At 41.5% G+C, this 16,378-nt stretch overlaps 1 protein-coding gene across 3 annotated transcripts in view; it reads left to right on the top strand.

Moving 5' to 3' along the window:
• DDHD1 (DDHD domain containing 1) overlaps positions 1 to 16,378 on the top strand; it is a 121,491-nt gene that overhangs the window by 99,222 nt on the left and 5,891 nt on the right. For all 3 annotated transcript variants that reach the window (XM_077819613.1, XM_077819611.1, XM_077819612.1), the window contains 3 exons: positions 1,740 to 1,815; positions 7,412 to 7,561; positions 15,709 to 15,961. In XM_077819613.1, coding sequence (XP_077675739.1) covers positions 1,740 to 1,815; positions 7,412 to 7,561; positions 15,709 to 15,961 — 479 coding nt within the window. The remainder of the gene's footprint in view (positions 1 to 1,739; positions 1,816 to 7,411; positions 7,562 to 15,708; positions 15,962 to 16,378) is intronic.

Below are 16,378 nucleotides of genomic sequence, written 5' to 3' on the forward strand. Positions count from 1 at the left end.
AGACCCTGCAGGTGACCGTGACAGAGCATTGGTGGTGACCTCACTTTCACACCCCAAATACTCAGGGCTCTTATGCAGCATTGGGAAGGGCATCTTCCAGACTCCTTTGGGGTATAAGGCAGAGGCAGGGGGATCCTGCAAGAAGTGATGGAAGCTTTAAATTAGCTCCCCTCAACAAAAGCCAATGGTGGCTCTGGAAAATAGTTCTTTCCCTTTCCGCCTTGGTACCTGGCTTACCAACATTTGTGCCTTTGAATTTCTGTAGAGGAGCAAGACAAGGTGGGTGAGGTAATATCTTCTATTGGACCAATTTCTGTTGGTGAGAGAGACAAGCTTTCAAGCCACACAAAGCTCTTCTTCAGGTCCAGCACAGGACCTGGGACCAACATGGCTACAACAACACTATATAGAGAGGAACAAGACTTTCACTGTGCCAGACGTGCAGCTCAGTTCCATCACCCACTGTGAAGTGCTAGCAGCTGTTCTCTCTTAACATGCAGACTCAACTGAGAGAAATATGAAGAAACCTCCTCAGCATCCCAAAACACGTGGAGGAAGGATAACCTCTTAGACGTCATTAGGATCTGACCAGTGAAACACATCACCATTGCCATACTCTTGCCCCAGATGCGTAGCCATTCACAGAAATATTTCAAGCTTGATCCTCATTAATCTTAATGTTACACAACATATGCATTTATAAATGAATACAGCCATCTTTAAATTTTATTAATGCAGTTCAGTATGAATCTAATATGTATGCTTCTGTAAAACATACAATTACATTCTGTAACTTCAGGATTTCAAAGTTTATAATCTTCCTAAAGTAATATTGGGCTTGTGAAAATTTTTGTTCCCGGAGTAGTTTGATTTTTTCTGTTGATTGTATTCTTAAATGTTTTAAATTGTACTTACCTCTGTAATGTTCTATAAGTGGCATGTGGTACCTCTCAATATGTAATGCGTGGAGATAAATATTCAGTTTCTTTGCTATGACCCTGGGTCATACTCTTGAACACATGTGGACTGTTGAAAATGTTGCTTTTCAGTAAGCTCCAGTCCCCAAAACCCATTTTTTGCTAGTTAGACTGATACACAGCAGAATAGGTATGTTCTACATTTTATTCATAAAACACACTTTGAAAATTGAATAAAATCATTTCTTTGATTCTGTAAAGAATTTGTAATACTACTGTTCTGTTGTGGATTGAGCAAAGCTGGCGGGCATGATAGCTGCCTTACGTTCATGCAAAACAAGGGAACAGTTAAATGCCCCCGTGATAGCTGAAGCAGTGGACTAGACTGCATTCAAATACAGGCAGTGGCTGGGCCATGCAGTCCAAGAGGTTTCCTTGGGGTCTGATAAACACAGGAATGAGGGATTGTTTTGATTGTAGCTGTGAACTGCGGGGAGGGAAGGAGAGAAGCAGCAAAACAACCACAGAAGCAGATAGAGAAGGAAGCCAAGACACAATCAGGGATGCATGTATTGGGTAAAGTTCTGGCTGAGAAAGGGTTGGGACTGTGAGCGAAGAAACTGTCTCCTGCTGCTTGATTCCTGCTGCGCCCAGGGAAATAGAACTTTGTATGTTCTTTGTTAATAAATAGGACTGCATCAAACAAATATCCGACTCCTACATCAGTTCCTTCTCCTAACAGAAAGAGCCCATACAACCTCAAAAATTGGCTAACTGCTTTTTGTACACACCATACCTAATGAAGACACCCCTTTTTTCTAGATTGAGAGAGATAGAAGAAAGGTTACATGAATTAAAGGCATCAACAATATCGAAAACACCTGCCTTAAAATTTAAGGTATGTATGTTCAGAGGATTTTTATTGAATGAATAAACATTTATTGTATTTACTATAAAAGTTTGCTTTCAATACACTCTACCCAAGCTGCTTTTTCTGCTTGTACTGACATAATTTTTAGATATTATTTTTTAATATTTGCATATGTATATAAAAGGATTAATATAAATTCATATATTTGGGTCTTTAATTTTAAATTAATCATATCTATTTTATCTAAAATATATATTATATATTATTTATATGAATTATATTAATATTACATGTTTGTTTATACCACATGTGGTGGTAAAATCCATTTTGTAAATTTGCATTGATCATGCACCTTTTGACGGTCTCACCTCTACTCTGCCCACTAATCCATCTTGCCCTGGGACTGCTTCTAACATGCCAAACCTCTGAACAGTTTCAAACCTGGCTGAACTTCCTCCAAATATGGAATTTCCCCCCAGATTACACTGGCCTGCTGAGACACACAACAAGCTGTTTTTAGTGATAGGTTTAGGTTGATATTTTATAAGCCAATAGAGCCAATTACTGGCGCTTTATGCCATTGGAAAGAGGAGATTCCCAGCTTTCCAACTGGTTGCACAAGACTTGCTAATTTATAGTCCTATAATGTCTTTAGATATTGGACCTTAAAATATGACCTTATGTAATAAAGAAAATTAGCTCATTTTTCAGAGTTTTTAAAATTATCATTTTTTTCCTCCTTCTGATGTCACTGCTTTTGTACTCATGGACCCCAGATTTTTAAAGGTATTTAGGCATTGCTGTGCTCAGCGATGCAATGTGTAGCAGATTTAGGAGCCTAAATCTAATTTTCAAAAGAGATTTAGACCCTTAAGAGACTAAATCCCATCGACTGTTGCTTTAAGTTCCTGAATCAGTGAGGTGTTGAGTCATTGAGCACAGCAGTGCCTAAATAGCTTTAAAAATCTGGGCCTTAGTAACTAAAGTCAATATCAGCTGATAGAAAAACGGAAAAATTACTTACTAGTAATTCAGTTTGTCCTAACCCTCTTCTCTTCACCATCATTTAAAAAAACATAATCTACATCATGCTATTATCTCTGCCAGTTGGGAAACAGGAGATAGACTGATACCCTTCACCCCTCAATTCTTTACAAAGACTTGTTGTTCATCTACTTGCATTCAGTCTGAACGTTTTCAGAACAAGAGCCCTAAGAAAGGGCACGAAGCAAGGGAAGTAGGATGGGGAGAGAGGAGAGAACTATGACAAACCAAATTACTCATAAGTAATTTTCCCTTGTCATACATCCTCTCTTCCTCATCCTGCTGAATCTTCCATAGACTGTTAAATAGTCTATCAAAGGTTTTATACTGGTGCCTATCACTGTAGTTTCTGAGTACCTTCATTCTGATGGAGAGAGTTCAAGAGGAGGGGAGAGGCTTACCTTAAATATGAGAGCACGATGCTTCTACTAAAGGAAGATTTCACAGGATGCTTCCACTGAAGGACAACTTCACAGCAACATATTAGTCCAGCTGGTTGTATGTGACTGACGTGGCGACAAGTAACTGCTGTGTAGATATCCTCCACCAAAGTCTTGGCTTGTTCTACCCAGATAGGGCGATTCCTTTAATAACGCTCTAGTTTAACCATGAGTTACTGGTCTTGTTGCGGTATTTGCTGATTAAAATTCTTTGGCTGTCCAAAGAAGACAGGCAGGCAATCAGAGTAGATGGTCATAGTGGTCACATCTGGCTTTCGTATATGATTGAATGGGCCTGTACTACATTAATTGAAAAATGTGGCCACTGCTGCTTTATTGCCCAGAGTTCCTAAGATCAGGGAAAGTCTCTAGTCCTACTTAAGTGAGAGTTAAATGCCTGCTTGATCTTGAGCAAATAGACACATTTCTCTGTCAAGACAAGTTCAGGAAGAAATCCAGAAGCTACATTGCCTGGTGATTAATGGGAAAGGAAGTGGTGCATATAACTGCTCCTTCTGGCAGGGGGGGAAAACGAAGATTTGGAGGGTCTTTGGTCAGTGCCCCAACTCATCATCCCGGCCAAGGTGGTGGCCACCAAAATAGGATCTTTGGAGTTAAGGACTTTAAATTTCGTCCCCACTGATAGCCCTAATGAGGGATTCACTAAAACTCTCAGGGCTAGCAATGGTAGGCCTCACTGAGGGGACCAGGAGTTGAATGCCAGAACTCTACTAGTATCTCACCAGACGTGTAAAGTTTAGGGATGCAGTCTCGTTTTGGCCTTGTCTGTGGGACAACAGCTGTGGAAAAGGAGGAAAAGGCTAAAGAAGAATTCTATGTGTTTCTTATCTGAAGAATGTAAAAATGCTGGGAAAGCTAGCTGTGCTGTGGCATTGGGGCATGTCAGTTGTCATTTTTGCTTCAGTGGTCAAAGATAACAGCATGATAGAAGGATTTTTCTTTAAGAAGTGGAAAAGAGGAGGGACATACCACAATTACTTCCTGACCCCAAAGCTGGTGATTAGTTTATTTAACTCTGCGTTTGTCAATACAGTTGCCCAAGCTATTTCAAGATTCTGTGGCACTTTTCACAAAGATTCTTAAGGTCAGATAACCCTGGTTCCCTGGGGAAATTTCAACATATTAGAACTCAACTTTTGTATAGCAGCATCCTCTATCCAAAGATGTTAATGGTGTTGAAAAGACACTGATGAATTACTAGGAATACAACTGAAATGCAGCCATATCTGAGAGAAAAGGAGGTCTTCAGACTTCTTGTAGCAACGCTCTGCAGCAATTCGGAACAGAACTGCCTAGTTAAATTCCCCATGTAATACTAGTCTGCTAGCTTCGTCCCTTCATTTCTTGTCCTCAAAAGTTTCATGGTGTTTCTGGTGCAGTTAAAGGGCTATGGGCTACACTCTAGCGGTGGCTGCAGTTTCGTGCTCAGCTGAAATATTTCCTTGGTCAGTAAAGTTCTTTGCAATCCTTCTGGATGAAAGACAATATATAAACATATGATGCAGTTATCTTCATTGGCCTCCCATTTTAATTTCACCTGTAAATATCCCCAGGTGTCCCCTTCATTTTGCACACATTCTCTCATTGAAAGGTGCATTGTCACACATTCATTTTCTCATTCAGCTGCTCTTCTAGTCTGGAAGAATTACACAAAGTCTTGAATGGTATTGTTGGTGATTTAAGTTTTGTTGCTAAAGTAGCTTAGCTCTGCTTCTTGTGTATCATTCCTCCCCAGTAATTCAGTTTGTCTTCTGAATCATAGCTGTCGTCATAATCTATCTTTGGAAGGCAACATTAAAAATAAACATTGCTTCTGTTATTAAACTGTGCCATTGACAACTTGCTGCTGTATTTCATACAAATAGGTAATATTCCCCGCCGCTGCTTCAACATCTGGCCTATCCAAATGAATGCTACCTAGTTTTTAAAGACACTGGCCTCCTGACCTCAATAGATCATCATATGGTAACTTGCCAAATAAACATCATGCTTGATAATGCCGAGAGTCTAATGGCTTCAGTTCCTCAGTTTGAAGGAATTCATTTCTGAAAGGCTCTCTTTTGATTCTGTGGAGATTCACTTTTTGGTATTAATCCAAACCATTACATGGGATACACTCTACAGTTGATTAAGTTTTGAATCTACAAGTCTAACCTAGCCGGGACACCACATCAAAAGACTTCTTCATAGAGGAGAATATATAGTAAAGAACACTGACCCAAGAAGGAAACCCTTGTCCACCTGGACATTGTCAGTGATGAATTATCAATGGGCCTGAAGGAACAGGAAAAACCCTCCTGTGTCTTGTAATCACTGGATCCATTTACCTTTTCAAATACTTGTCTAGTCTGCATTTCACCTAAGCTGAGTTTACTGAAAACTCCTTTTTAAGTATCAGCTATCAAGTATCAGATGGCAGTCACAGCAGCTTTCATGATACCCCTTTCTGAAACAGGAATTGCGCAGACCCTGAATGCAGGTGTGTCAGATTGGCAGGGTTGAAGCTTACCTGCATGGTTTAAAGGATTATGCAATGATGATCTTCCTGCATTTAATGGTCACCATATTTTTATTGTTGCTATTGAAGATAAAATGAAGTTTTCAGTCAATTAGGAAAATACAGGATTCTGTGCAAAGCTTGGTTATAAAAGAGAAGACCTGCTCTGTAATTGCTCTGGAGCGGTAATATAGATGATGTTTTGTGGCTTGCAAGATGGCTGGCGTTGCTGTAGAAATAAAGTCCTTATATTAAAATGGAGTTTGAAAAGAACATCCCTGTTGAAGAAAGAATCTTGTTCTGAAGTGTGTTACCAAGGCCAATTTAGAGGAGGAAGAATTTCTTAAGCAGTACTTAAGAAGTCTGGTGAATGAAATGGACCGTTATTTCCTCTGTCTTGCTCCGTATGCTGCCTGACATGTAACAGTTGCTTCAAGAATCCAAGAATTCAGCATATTCACTTAATAAAAATGCAGCCGTTTCTTTTGTCCGCTAAATGATATTGCCCTAGTAATGATTCTGTTGTAATGAACTGCCAGATATCGGGAAAGTTACAATGAAGTTCTGATGATAATAGAATGAATTTTTCTGATAAGAAAATATACTAAAGGTTGAAAAGTAATTTTGACTTGTGAAAATATATTTGACTACAGAGTTTTACATTTGATGTTTCTAGGGGACTGGAAGTCTGAGGATTGGTAATGGGATACGAAGCCATTCACCTCTAGGTCAATGTTGAATCCCGGCCCAGGTTGGTAGTGACCAAAAGTCGTTACCACTGATGCATGTTCAGTGACCTATGTCAGACAAGTTAGTGGTCTCAGCCCAGTTCTCAGGGGACAGGTTTGCAAGTTTAAATTGTCAGCGGAGACTGAACTAACCTCTCAATGTCAGAGGCAGTCCCTCCAGAACCAGATTGCCGTAGATTGGGTCCATATGAGGGGAGCTTGCAAAACTACCACTGTACTGTACCTATTCTGGATGTAACGGTTCGCAGTCCTTGTCATACTGGCGTCTTTTTCACAAGTACCAAATCATTCACTCAACCTAAGATGTTTCTAAGAGGTTGTGCATAACACTGGTGGGTGTGTGCGTGTGTGTGTGCACTACAGATGTAACGTAGGTAGTTTTTGATTTTCAATATAACTTGCTTTTCTGCTTCCTTGATGGTCTGTGTATCAGAAACAGCCACAGAGCACTTCTTTAAAGTGAAGTTAAGTAGTTGTGGTAAGCTTCCTGCAATTTCATGAGAAATCAGACTTCAGCATTACGAACTTCATAATTTTTCTTTAATATCCTCCAAAATCAGCTCCCTCACCCCACCCCCATAACACTTGTATGCCTCCTTCAGTAGACGTATCATACTGAACTGAGACAATGTTTGTAGCTTTCCAAAGTTTGTCTTACATTGTGCAGTAACATGTAAATTTCTTATCACATTTAAGGGAGATGGAAAGTTTACCTGTATTGTATTGTGGACTTCTTCACTTTTACTACTAGTACTTTATAATGTGTTTCTGAAGTCCCTCTGTTGAGACATTGAGATTTAAACCAAACCCCGCTGTATGTTAGAAAGCTACATTTTCTCCAGCTATTAATATAAAATGAAATGTCTCTTTAGGTTGAGAATTTCTTCTGTATGGGATCTCCATTAGCAGTGTTTTTGGCATTGCGTGGCATCCGTCCAGGAAACAGTGGAAGTCAAGATCACATTCTGCCCAGAACTATTTGTAACCGGTTGCTAAACATTTTTCATCCAACAGATCCAGTGGTGAGTTTTTATTGCAGTTACAAGCTTTTACCTCAAGAGTATTTTTAAATAAAGTCTGCTGAAGGACAATAAAAGATAATATGTAAGAAGTGATCTTCAAAGTACTTACATCAACATAGGTATGTTTCTGCATGCAACATGGTTTTGCAGAACAGCTTGCTGCTAGTCATCTTCCAGTGTCTTGGGTTTTGTAATTGCAAAATAAATTACCACTAGAAAATGCAATAATGTCCTATACAGTACTTATCCTTCCTTCGGAAATAGTTTACTCCGTAACAGAGTGATTTTTTTTTATGCATAATTTGAACACTACTAAATCACTAATCACTAATGATTAGTTGTGGTAGAATTCGATTTCAATAGATAAAGGTTAGGTAAATGTTGATTTCAGCTGACAGTGAAATTGACGAAAAAAAATATAGTCAATAGCAACATATCTGCATGGATTGGGTGTCACTGGCCTTGCATCCTCCCCTGCATCTTGGGCCCCTGGACTGTGTGGGGAACCCACTGTAACCCCACTATCAGTGCTGCCCTAACTCCATCCCTTCCCCCTTTCATTTCTAGCAACTGTAAAAATTAAAAAAAAAATTAAAAATAGAAAACATCTTAAACATAAATATTAATTGTCAAAAGTAGAAAAAAATTGACTACTGCCAAGCCTACTAATGATATAATGTTGCATTCACAAAGAAGCTGCACTTTCCAGTTAAAAACTTGGAGACTTCTGTGATAAAACTTCTATTTCTACATCATTATAGTGTTACTAGCAGTTTTTTAGCTTTGCCTGGCGCCAAATATCATCTGACTGCAATGGAGCTTCGCTGATTTACATCCTCTTAAGGATTTGTCCCAACATCTCTAACTTGCCAGACAGTACAAATTCCACTAGGCATTTTAGTGTCAAGAGGTCAATCAGATTGTAATTGACTGACCCTCTCACAAATTGAAACATTCTTTCAAGGTAGCCTATTTCCCCTTATTTTTTTCTACCCCCCCCTTCCCCAACATTCTGGTTAAACTTGGATTTATGCTGGAAATGGCCCACCTTGATTATCATGCACACTGTAAGGAGAGTGGTCAGTTTGGATGAGCTATTGCCAGCAGGAGAGTGAGTTTGTGTGTGTATGGGGGTGGGGGGTGTGAGAAAACCAGTATTTGTGCTGGAAGTGGCCCACCTTGATTTTCATGCACATTGTGAGGAGAGTGGTCGCTTTGGATGGGCTATTACCAGCAGGAGAGTGAGTTTGTGTGGGGGGGGGGCGGAGGGTGAGAACCTGGATTTGTACTGGAAATGGCCCAACTTGATGATCACTTTAGATAAGCTATTACCAGCAGGAGAGTGGGGTGGGAGGAGGTATTGTTTCATGGTCTCTGTATATATAATGTCTTCTGCAGTTTCCACGGTATGCATCCGATGAAGTGAGGTGTAGCTCACGAAAGCTCATGCTCAAATAAATTGGTTAGTCTCTAAGGTGCCACAAGTACTCCTATTCTTTACATGGACTCGGAAGATCATAGAATCATAGAATATCAGGGTTGGAAGGGACCTCAGGAGGTCATCTAGTCCAACCCCCTGTTCAAAGCAGGACCAATCCCCAATTAAATCATCCCAGCCAGGGCTTTGTCAAGCCTGACCTTAAAAACTTCTAAGGAAGGAGATTCTACCACCTCCCTAGGTAACGCATTCCAGTGTTTCACCACCCTCCTAGTGAAAAAGTTTTTCCTAATATCCAACCTAAACCTCCCGCAGTGCAACTTGAGACCATTACTCCTTGTCCTGTCCTCTTCTACCACCGAGAATAGTCTAGAACCATCCTCTCTGGAACCACCTCTCAGGTAATTGAAAGCAGCTATCAAATCCCCCCCTCATTCTTCTCTTCTGCAAACTAAACAATCCCAGTTCCCTCAGCCTCTCCTCATAAGTCATGTGTTCCAGACCCCTAATCATTTTTGTTGCCCTTCGCTGGACTCTCTCCAATTTATCCACATCCTTCTTGTAGTGTGGGGGCCCAAAACTGGACACAGTACTCCAGATGAGGCCTCACCAATGTCGAATAGAGGGGGATGATCACGTCCCTCGATCTGCTCGCTATGCCCCTACTTATACATCCCAAAATGCCATTGGCCTTCTTGGCAACAAGGGCACACTGCTGACTCATATCCAGCTTCTCGTCCACTGTCACCCCTAGGTCCTTTTCCGCAGAACTGCTGCCTAGCTATTCGGTCCCTAGTCTGTAGCTGTGCATTGGGTTCTTCCGTCCTAAGTGCAGGACCCTGCACTTATCCTTATTGAACCTCATCAGATTTCTTTTGGCCCAATCCTCCAATTTGTCTAGGTCCCTCTGTATCCTATCCCTGCCCTCCAGCGTATCTACCACTCCTCCCAGTTTAGTATCATCCGCAAATTTGCTGAGACTGCAATCCACACCATCCTCCAGATTATTTATGAAGATATTGAACAAAACCAGCCCCAGGACCGACCCCTGGGGCACTCCACTTGACACCGGCTGTCAACTAGACATGGAGCCATTGATCACTACCCGTTGAGCCTGACAATCTAGCCAACTTTCTATCCACCTTATAGTGCATTCATCCAGCCCATAGTTCTTTAACTTGCTGTCAAGAATACTGTTGGAGACCGTGTCAAAAGCTTTGCTAAAGTCAAGAAACAATACATCCACTGCTTTCCCTTCATCCACAGAACTAGTAATCTCATCATAGAAGGTGATTAGATTCGTCAGGCATGACCTTCCCTTGGTGAATCCATGCTGACTGTTCCTGATCACTTTCCTCTCATGTAAGTGCTTCAGGATTGATTCCTTGAGGACCTGCTCCATGATTTTTCTGGGGACTGAGGTGAGGCTGACTGGCCTGTAGTTCCCAGGATCCTCCTTCTTCCGTTTTTTAAAGATTGGCACTACATTAGCCTTTTTCCAGTCATCCGGGACTTCCCCCGTTCGCCACGAGTTTTCAAAGATAATGGCCAATGGCTCTGCAATCACAGCCACCAATTCCTTTAGCACTCTCGGTTGCAACTCGTCCGGCCCCATGGACTTGTGCACGTCCAGCTTCTCTAAATAGTCCCTAACCACCTCTTTCTCCACAGAGGGCTGGCCATCTATTCCCCATGTTGTGATGCCCAGCGCAGCAGTCTGGGAGCTGTCCTTGTTAGTGAAGACAGAAGCAAAAAAAGCATTGAGCACATTAGCTTTTTCCACATCCTCTGTCACTAGGTTGCCTCCCTCATTCAGTAAGGGGCCCACACTTTCCTTGGCTTTTTTCTTGTTGCCAACATACCTGAAGAAACCCTTCTTTTGTTACTCTTGACATCTCTTGCTAGCTGCAGCTCCAGGTGCGATTTGGCCCTCCTGATTTCATTCCTACATGCCCGAGCAATATTTTTATACTCTTCCCTGGTCATATGTCCAACCTTCCACTTCTTGTAAGCTTCTTTTTTATGTTTAAGATCCGCTAGGATTTCACCGTTAAGCCAAGCTGGTCGCCTGCCATATTTACTATTCTTTCGACTCATCGGGATGGTTTGTCCCTGTAACCTCAACAGGGATTCCTTGAAATACAGCCAGCTCTCCTGGACTCCTTTCCCCTTCATGTTAGTCCCCCAGGGGATCCTGGCCATCCGTTCCATGAGGGAGTCGAAGTCTGCTTTCCTGAAGTCCAGGGTCCGTATCCTGCTGCTTACCTTTCTTCCCTATGTCAGGATCCTGAACTCAACCAACTCATGGTCACTGCCTCCCAGATTCCCATCCACTTTTGCTTCCCCCACTAATTCTTCCTTGTTTGTGAGCAGCGGGTCAAGAAAAGCTCCCCCCCAGTTGGCTCGTCTAGCACTTGCACCAGGAAATTGTCCCCTACGCTTTCCAAAAACTTCCTAGATTGTCTATGCACTGCTGTATTGCTCTCCCAGCAGATATCAGGAAAATTAAAGTCACCCATAGAACTAGGGCGTGCGATCTAGTAGCTTCTGCGAGTTGCCGGAAGAAAGCCTCATCCACCTCATCCCCCTGGTCCGGTGATCTATAGCAGACTCTCACCACTACATCACTCTTGTTGCTCACGCTTCTAAACTTAATCCAGAGACACTCAGGTTTTTCTGCAGTTTCGTACCGGAGCTCTGAGCAGTCATACTGCTCAGATGCAAAATACTTTCCTACCTTATGAAAACAAAGAAAACTGAAAGGGTCATGCTGAATGTAATTCCTTAATGAAAATCAATACGGATCACAGATCAATAGGTAATGACTTTTGAAAACTAGCCTTTGATCCATATGCAATAAGTGAGCTATTTATTAAGACAATCTGAAAATTCCAATGTATATTTCCGCTGGCATGCAAAAGTACAATTTCAGTTGGAGAGAAAAGGTGGGTGAGGTGATATCTTTTATTGGACCAACTTCTGTTGGTGAGAGAAACCAGCTTTCGAGCTACACAGAGCTCTTCTTCAGGGCTGGGAAAGGTACTCAGTGTCACAGCTAAATAAGAGATTGAACAGATTATTTAGCATAAGTGGTTAACCCATATTCTAAGAGACCATTCAAGGTGAATTGGCCCGTTAATTCCCCTGTAGTCATAGGACAAAAAGGGTGCAGTGTCCTTGTAGAGAAGTAGATCACATCATGTAATGGGCCACCCAAATACCCAAGAGAACCTGCTTCAATACAGAAATAAACCCCCCTCCTACTGCACACCCCTGGTTGTCACCTACCACCCCATCCTGGAATCCATATGGGGTTATCATCAAACTACAATCCAGACTCAATGACCCCATCCTGAATGAAATCTTTCCTGAACCCATTTTTCTGACCTTCAAACAACCCCCTCCCCTCCAACCTCTCCAAGCTCATCATCAGAAGCAAGCTCCCCACAGACCAGGACACACCAACTCAAAGCAGCACCAGACCCTGCCAGAACAGATGCAAAACTTGCAGACATAGCTCCCCTGCTACAATGATCTACGCCCCCCACAACACGCCTTTCAAGATCCAGAAGTCCCACAGCGTGTAGTGTACCTCATTGTCACAGGGTCCACTTACAAGGTTCACCTCTCTTGGCTTCTCTGGGGATTAGCTCCTTCCAGGTGCTGTGCTTTCCTCTGGCAGTCTCTCCACCTGTATCTGCAACTCCAGGTGCTCCTTCTTCATGACTTGGCCCTCCAGCCAGGTCACTATATGTGTTTCTCCTTCCTGGGTACGAGTCTTCCTTCAGCAATCCTAGGCAGTCTTCCACTCACTGCCTTATAGCTGTGACACTCTGAGGACAGGTCTACACTACAAATTTACATCAGCGCAGCTGCACCGATGCAGAAAGCTCTCCCGTCGGCTTAATAACTGAAACTCTACAGGGGGGGTTACAGTCGTCATAACTACGTTGCTTAGGGGTGTGGATTTTTCACACCCCTGAGCGACAACGTAGTTATACCAAAGTAAATATGTAATGCACATCAAGCCTCTGTGCCTTGAAAGCTTGTTTCTCCCCCAACAGAAGTTGGTTCAACAAAAGAAGATATTACCTCGACCAACTTGTCTCTCTAATATCCTGGAACCGACGTGGCTACAATAACGCTGCATATCATTTCAGCTGGAAATTTTTAATTAGGCGCATGCATGATACAGGCTTTGTTAATGGGCTAATACCTTTTTTATATAAGAACATAAGAATGGCCATGCTGCGTCAAACCAATGGTCCATCTAGCCCGTATCCTGTCTTCCAACAGTGGCCAATGCCAGAGGCTTCAAAAGGAATGAATAGAACAGGGCAATTGTCAAGCGATCCGTCCCCGGTCATCCATTTCCAGCATTTGGCAGTCAGAGGCTGAGGGACACCCAGAGCATGGGATTGCAGCGCCAGCATCTTGGGTAATAGCCATTGATGGATCTATCCTCCATAAATTTACCCTCATTCTTTTTAAATCCCAGATATAGTTTTGGCCTTCACAATATTCCCTGGGAACAAGCGTGTCGTGTGAAGAAGTACTTCCTTTCGTTTGTTTTAAACCTGCTGCCTATTAATTTCATTGGGTGACCCCTAGTTCTTGTGTTATGGGAAGGGTTAAACAACACTTCCTTTTTCACTTTCTCCACACCAGTCATGATTTTATAGACTTCAGTCACGTCCCCCCTTAGTCATCTCTTTTTCAAAGCTGAACAGTCCCAGTCTTTTTAATCTCTCTTCATCTGGAAGCTGTTCTATACCCTTAATCATTTTTAAAAAGAAAAGGAGTACTTGTGGCACCTTAGAGACTAACCAATTTATTTGAGCATAAGCTTTCGTGAGCTACAGCTCGCTTCATCGGATGCATACTGTGGAAAGTGTAGAAGATCTTTTTATACACACCAAAGCATGAAACAATACCTCCCCCCACCCCACTCTCCTGCTGGTAATAGCTTATCTAAAGTGATCACTCTCCTTACAATGTGTATGATAATCAAGTTGGGCCATTTCCAGCACAAATCCAGGTTTTCTCCACCACACCCACACACACACACACAGTCTCTGTCTCTCTCTCCCCCTCCCTCCCCTGCTGCTTATGCTCAAATAAATTGGTTAGTCGCTAAGGTGCCACAAGTACTCCTTTTCTTTTTGCGAATACAGACTAACACGGCAGTTACTCTGAAATTAATCTTTTTTGTTACCCTTCTGTGTATCTTTTCCAGTTTTAATGTGTATTTTTTGAGATGGGGTGACAGAAACTGCATGCAGTATTCAAGGTGTGGGCATACCATGGATTTATATAGAGGCATTATATTTACTGTCTTACTATCCCTTTCCTAGCCGTTCCTAACATTCTGCTAGCTTATCTGACTGCTGCTGCAGCGCGATCCATGTAAGAAGGATTTTTTTTAAAGAAAACTGCTGTTTAACTCTTGGTGACGGGGGCCCTAGAGAACTGACGTGCCATCCTGTCATCTGGCCCTAGCCAAATACATATCCCAAAAGTGAGGCCAAGATCTCTGCTCCCTGAAACACAGTTAAGGATATTGGAATTTTCTGAATATAAAAGCCATCACGGGACTGTGACTTACCCTTCCATTCCAGTCTACTACTTTTATCTCACTATAGGCCCCAATTCAGTAAAGTATGTAAGCTCATGAATGGTCTAATTAAAGTTCAGTTGAACTAATCACATGTTTAAATGGTTTGCTGAATTAGGGCCATAAGTCTTTATTTCTCCCTCTCCACCACAGTCCATCTGCTGAAGAGCTGCTCATTGAATACATCTACAGTACACTTTTTTTACCTCGAGTTAATTGAGTGCCAATTAATTCAAAGGCGAGCGTGGCCACTCCCTACACATTTGATCCAGGCTACAACCATTTGTTCTTTACCTTAAAGATTACCTAGATTTTGTTCAGTGGTGAGTTACAGAGCAAGTAAGGAGATGCCAGAAAAGTAAAACTTGCTGTCACCTGTACTGTGCAGAAATGGCTTCTGTTGAAAATAAGTGTAATCAGGCTTCTATCTTACTGCTCACACTTTCAAAGCTCGCTACCTAAATTGTGTCTACAATTGCCACATTTGCATAATAAATCTGTTTGTTCAGCTTGTGCAAGCAAAATTAAATAGCCAGTTTTAATGATTTGCTGTGAAATGCAGAATCCGTTTATCCATATAGAAAGGATAAGTCTTTTGCTGTGCTGTAATATTAACGGTACTTTTCACTTCTGATTAAACAATATGGTAGTAGCAGTGTTGCAGAGTAATATACAAGGATATGTGCATAAGCAGCGAGGAAACGAGTCAGTTTTCCCAGAAAGTGAAAACAAATATGACCACAGTGTATCTTCAACATTAGTCAATTTCTGGCTATTAATTTGCTGTAACAGAGCAAGATTTCTTTTCTTAACAGAGTGACAGGGATTGGGAGCAACGAACTCCTGAGTTCTAATTCTGACTATCCCACTGACTCACTTTATTGCCTTTGGCAAGTTATTTTAGTTTTTATATGTATCTCTTCTGTAAAATGGGGTTGCTGCTGTTTATCCATTCATCCCCAAGGGACTGTGAGGATGAATCATTAGTGTTTGTTCAGTAGTTTGAGGATGAAGAGCGCTATATATTGGTAAGTAAATTTAATCTGCAGTGTCTGTCACTGCTCAGGATTTTCTTCTCTTGAATTTATCTTGCAGGCCTATAGACTAGAACCTTTAATTTTGAAACACTACAGCAACATTTCACCTGTCCAGATCCACTGGTACAACACTGCAAACCCTCTACCTTATGAGCACATGAAGCCAAGCTTTCTCAACCCAACAAAAGAACCTACCTCAGTCACCGAGAGTGAAAGTATACCAACCATACCAAGCCCAGCTACTTCACCAGTCATGGTTCGACGCCATTATGGGGAGTCAATAACAAATATAGGCAAAGCAAGTATATTAGGTAACTGCTAATTAAATCTTTTCATATGTACATAACACTTTTCAATTAGGTTTCATGCAATAACATTTTGATTAATTGTTAATAGAGCCCTATTTTCATACAAAGCTTCATTTTTTTCTTTTGTGATATTGAAGACATAACAATAAATGTGCTGTTGTGGTATCTTTCCTTTACTTCCACACCATATGTGCAGTGCTAATTTAAATCCAAATAAACTTTTATTTAAGGGAATGGGATGTTTATATTAACTACAGCCAATGTTATTTTTTTGCTACTGCTGTCTTATTTGTTGCATGTTTAATTGAAATAACCTCCTGATGGGTTAATAGTCAGTATCTAATAATCAAATGTTATCAGTTTGCAGCATGAAAAATTAAAATGTTTGCATTAAAATCACATTTCACAGTATTGGCGAGT

The sequence above is a fragment of the Eretmochelys imbricata genome, chromosome 6 (genome assembly GCF_965152235.1).
Source record: "Eretmochelys imbricata isolate rEreImb1 chromosome 6, rEreImb1.hap1, whole genome shotgun sequence".
NCBI classification, from domain to species: Eukaryota; Metazoa; Chordata; order Testudines; family Cheloniidae; genus Eretmochelys; species Eretmochelys imbricata.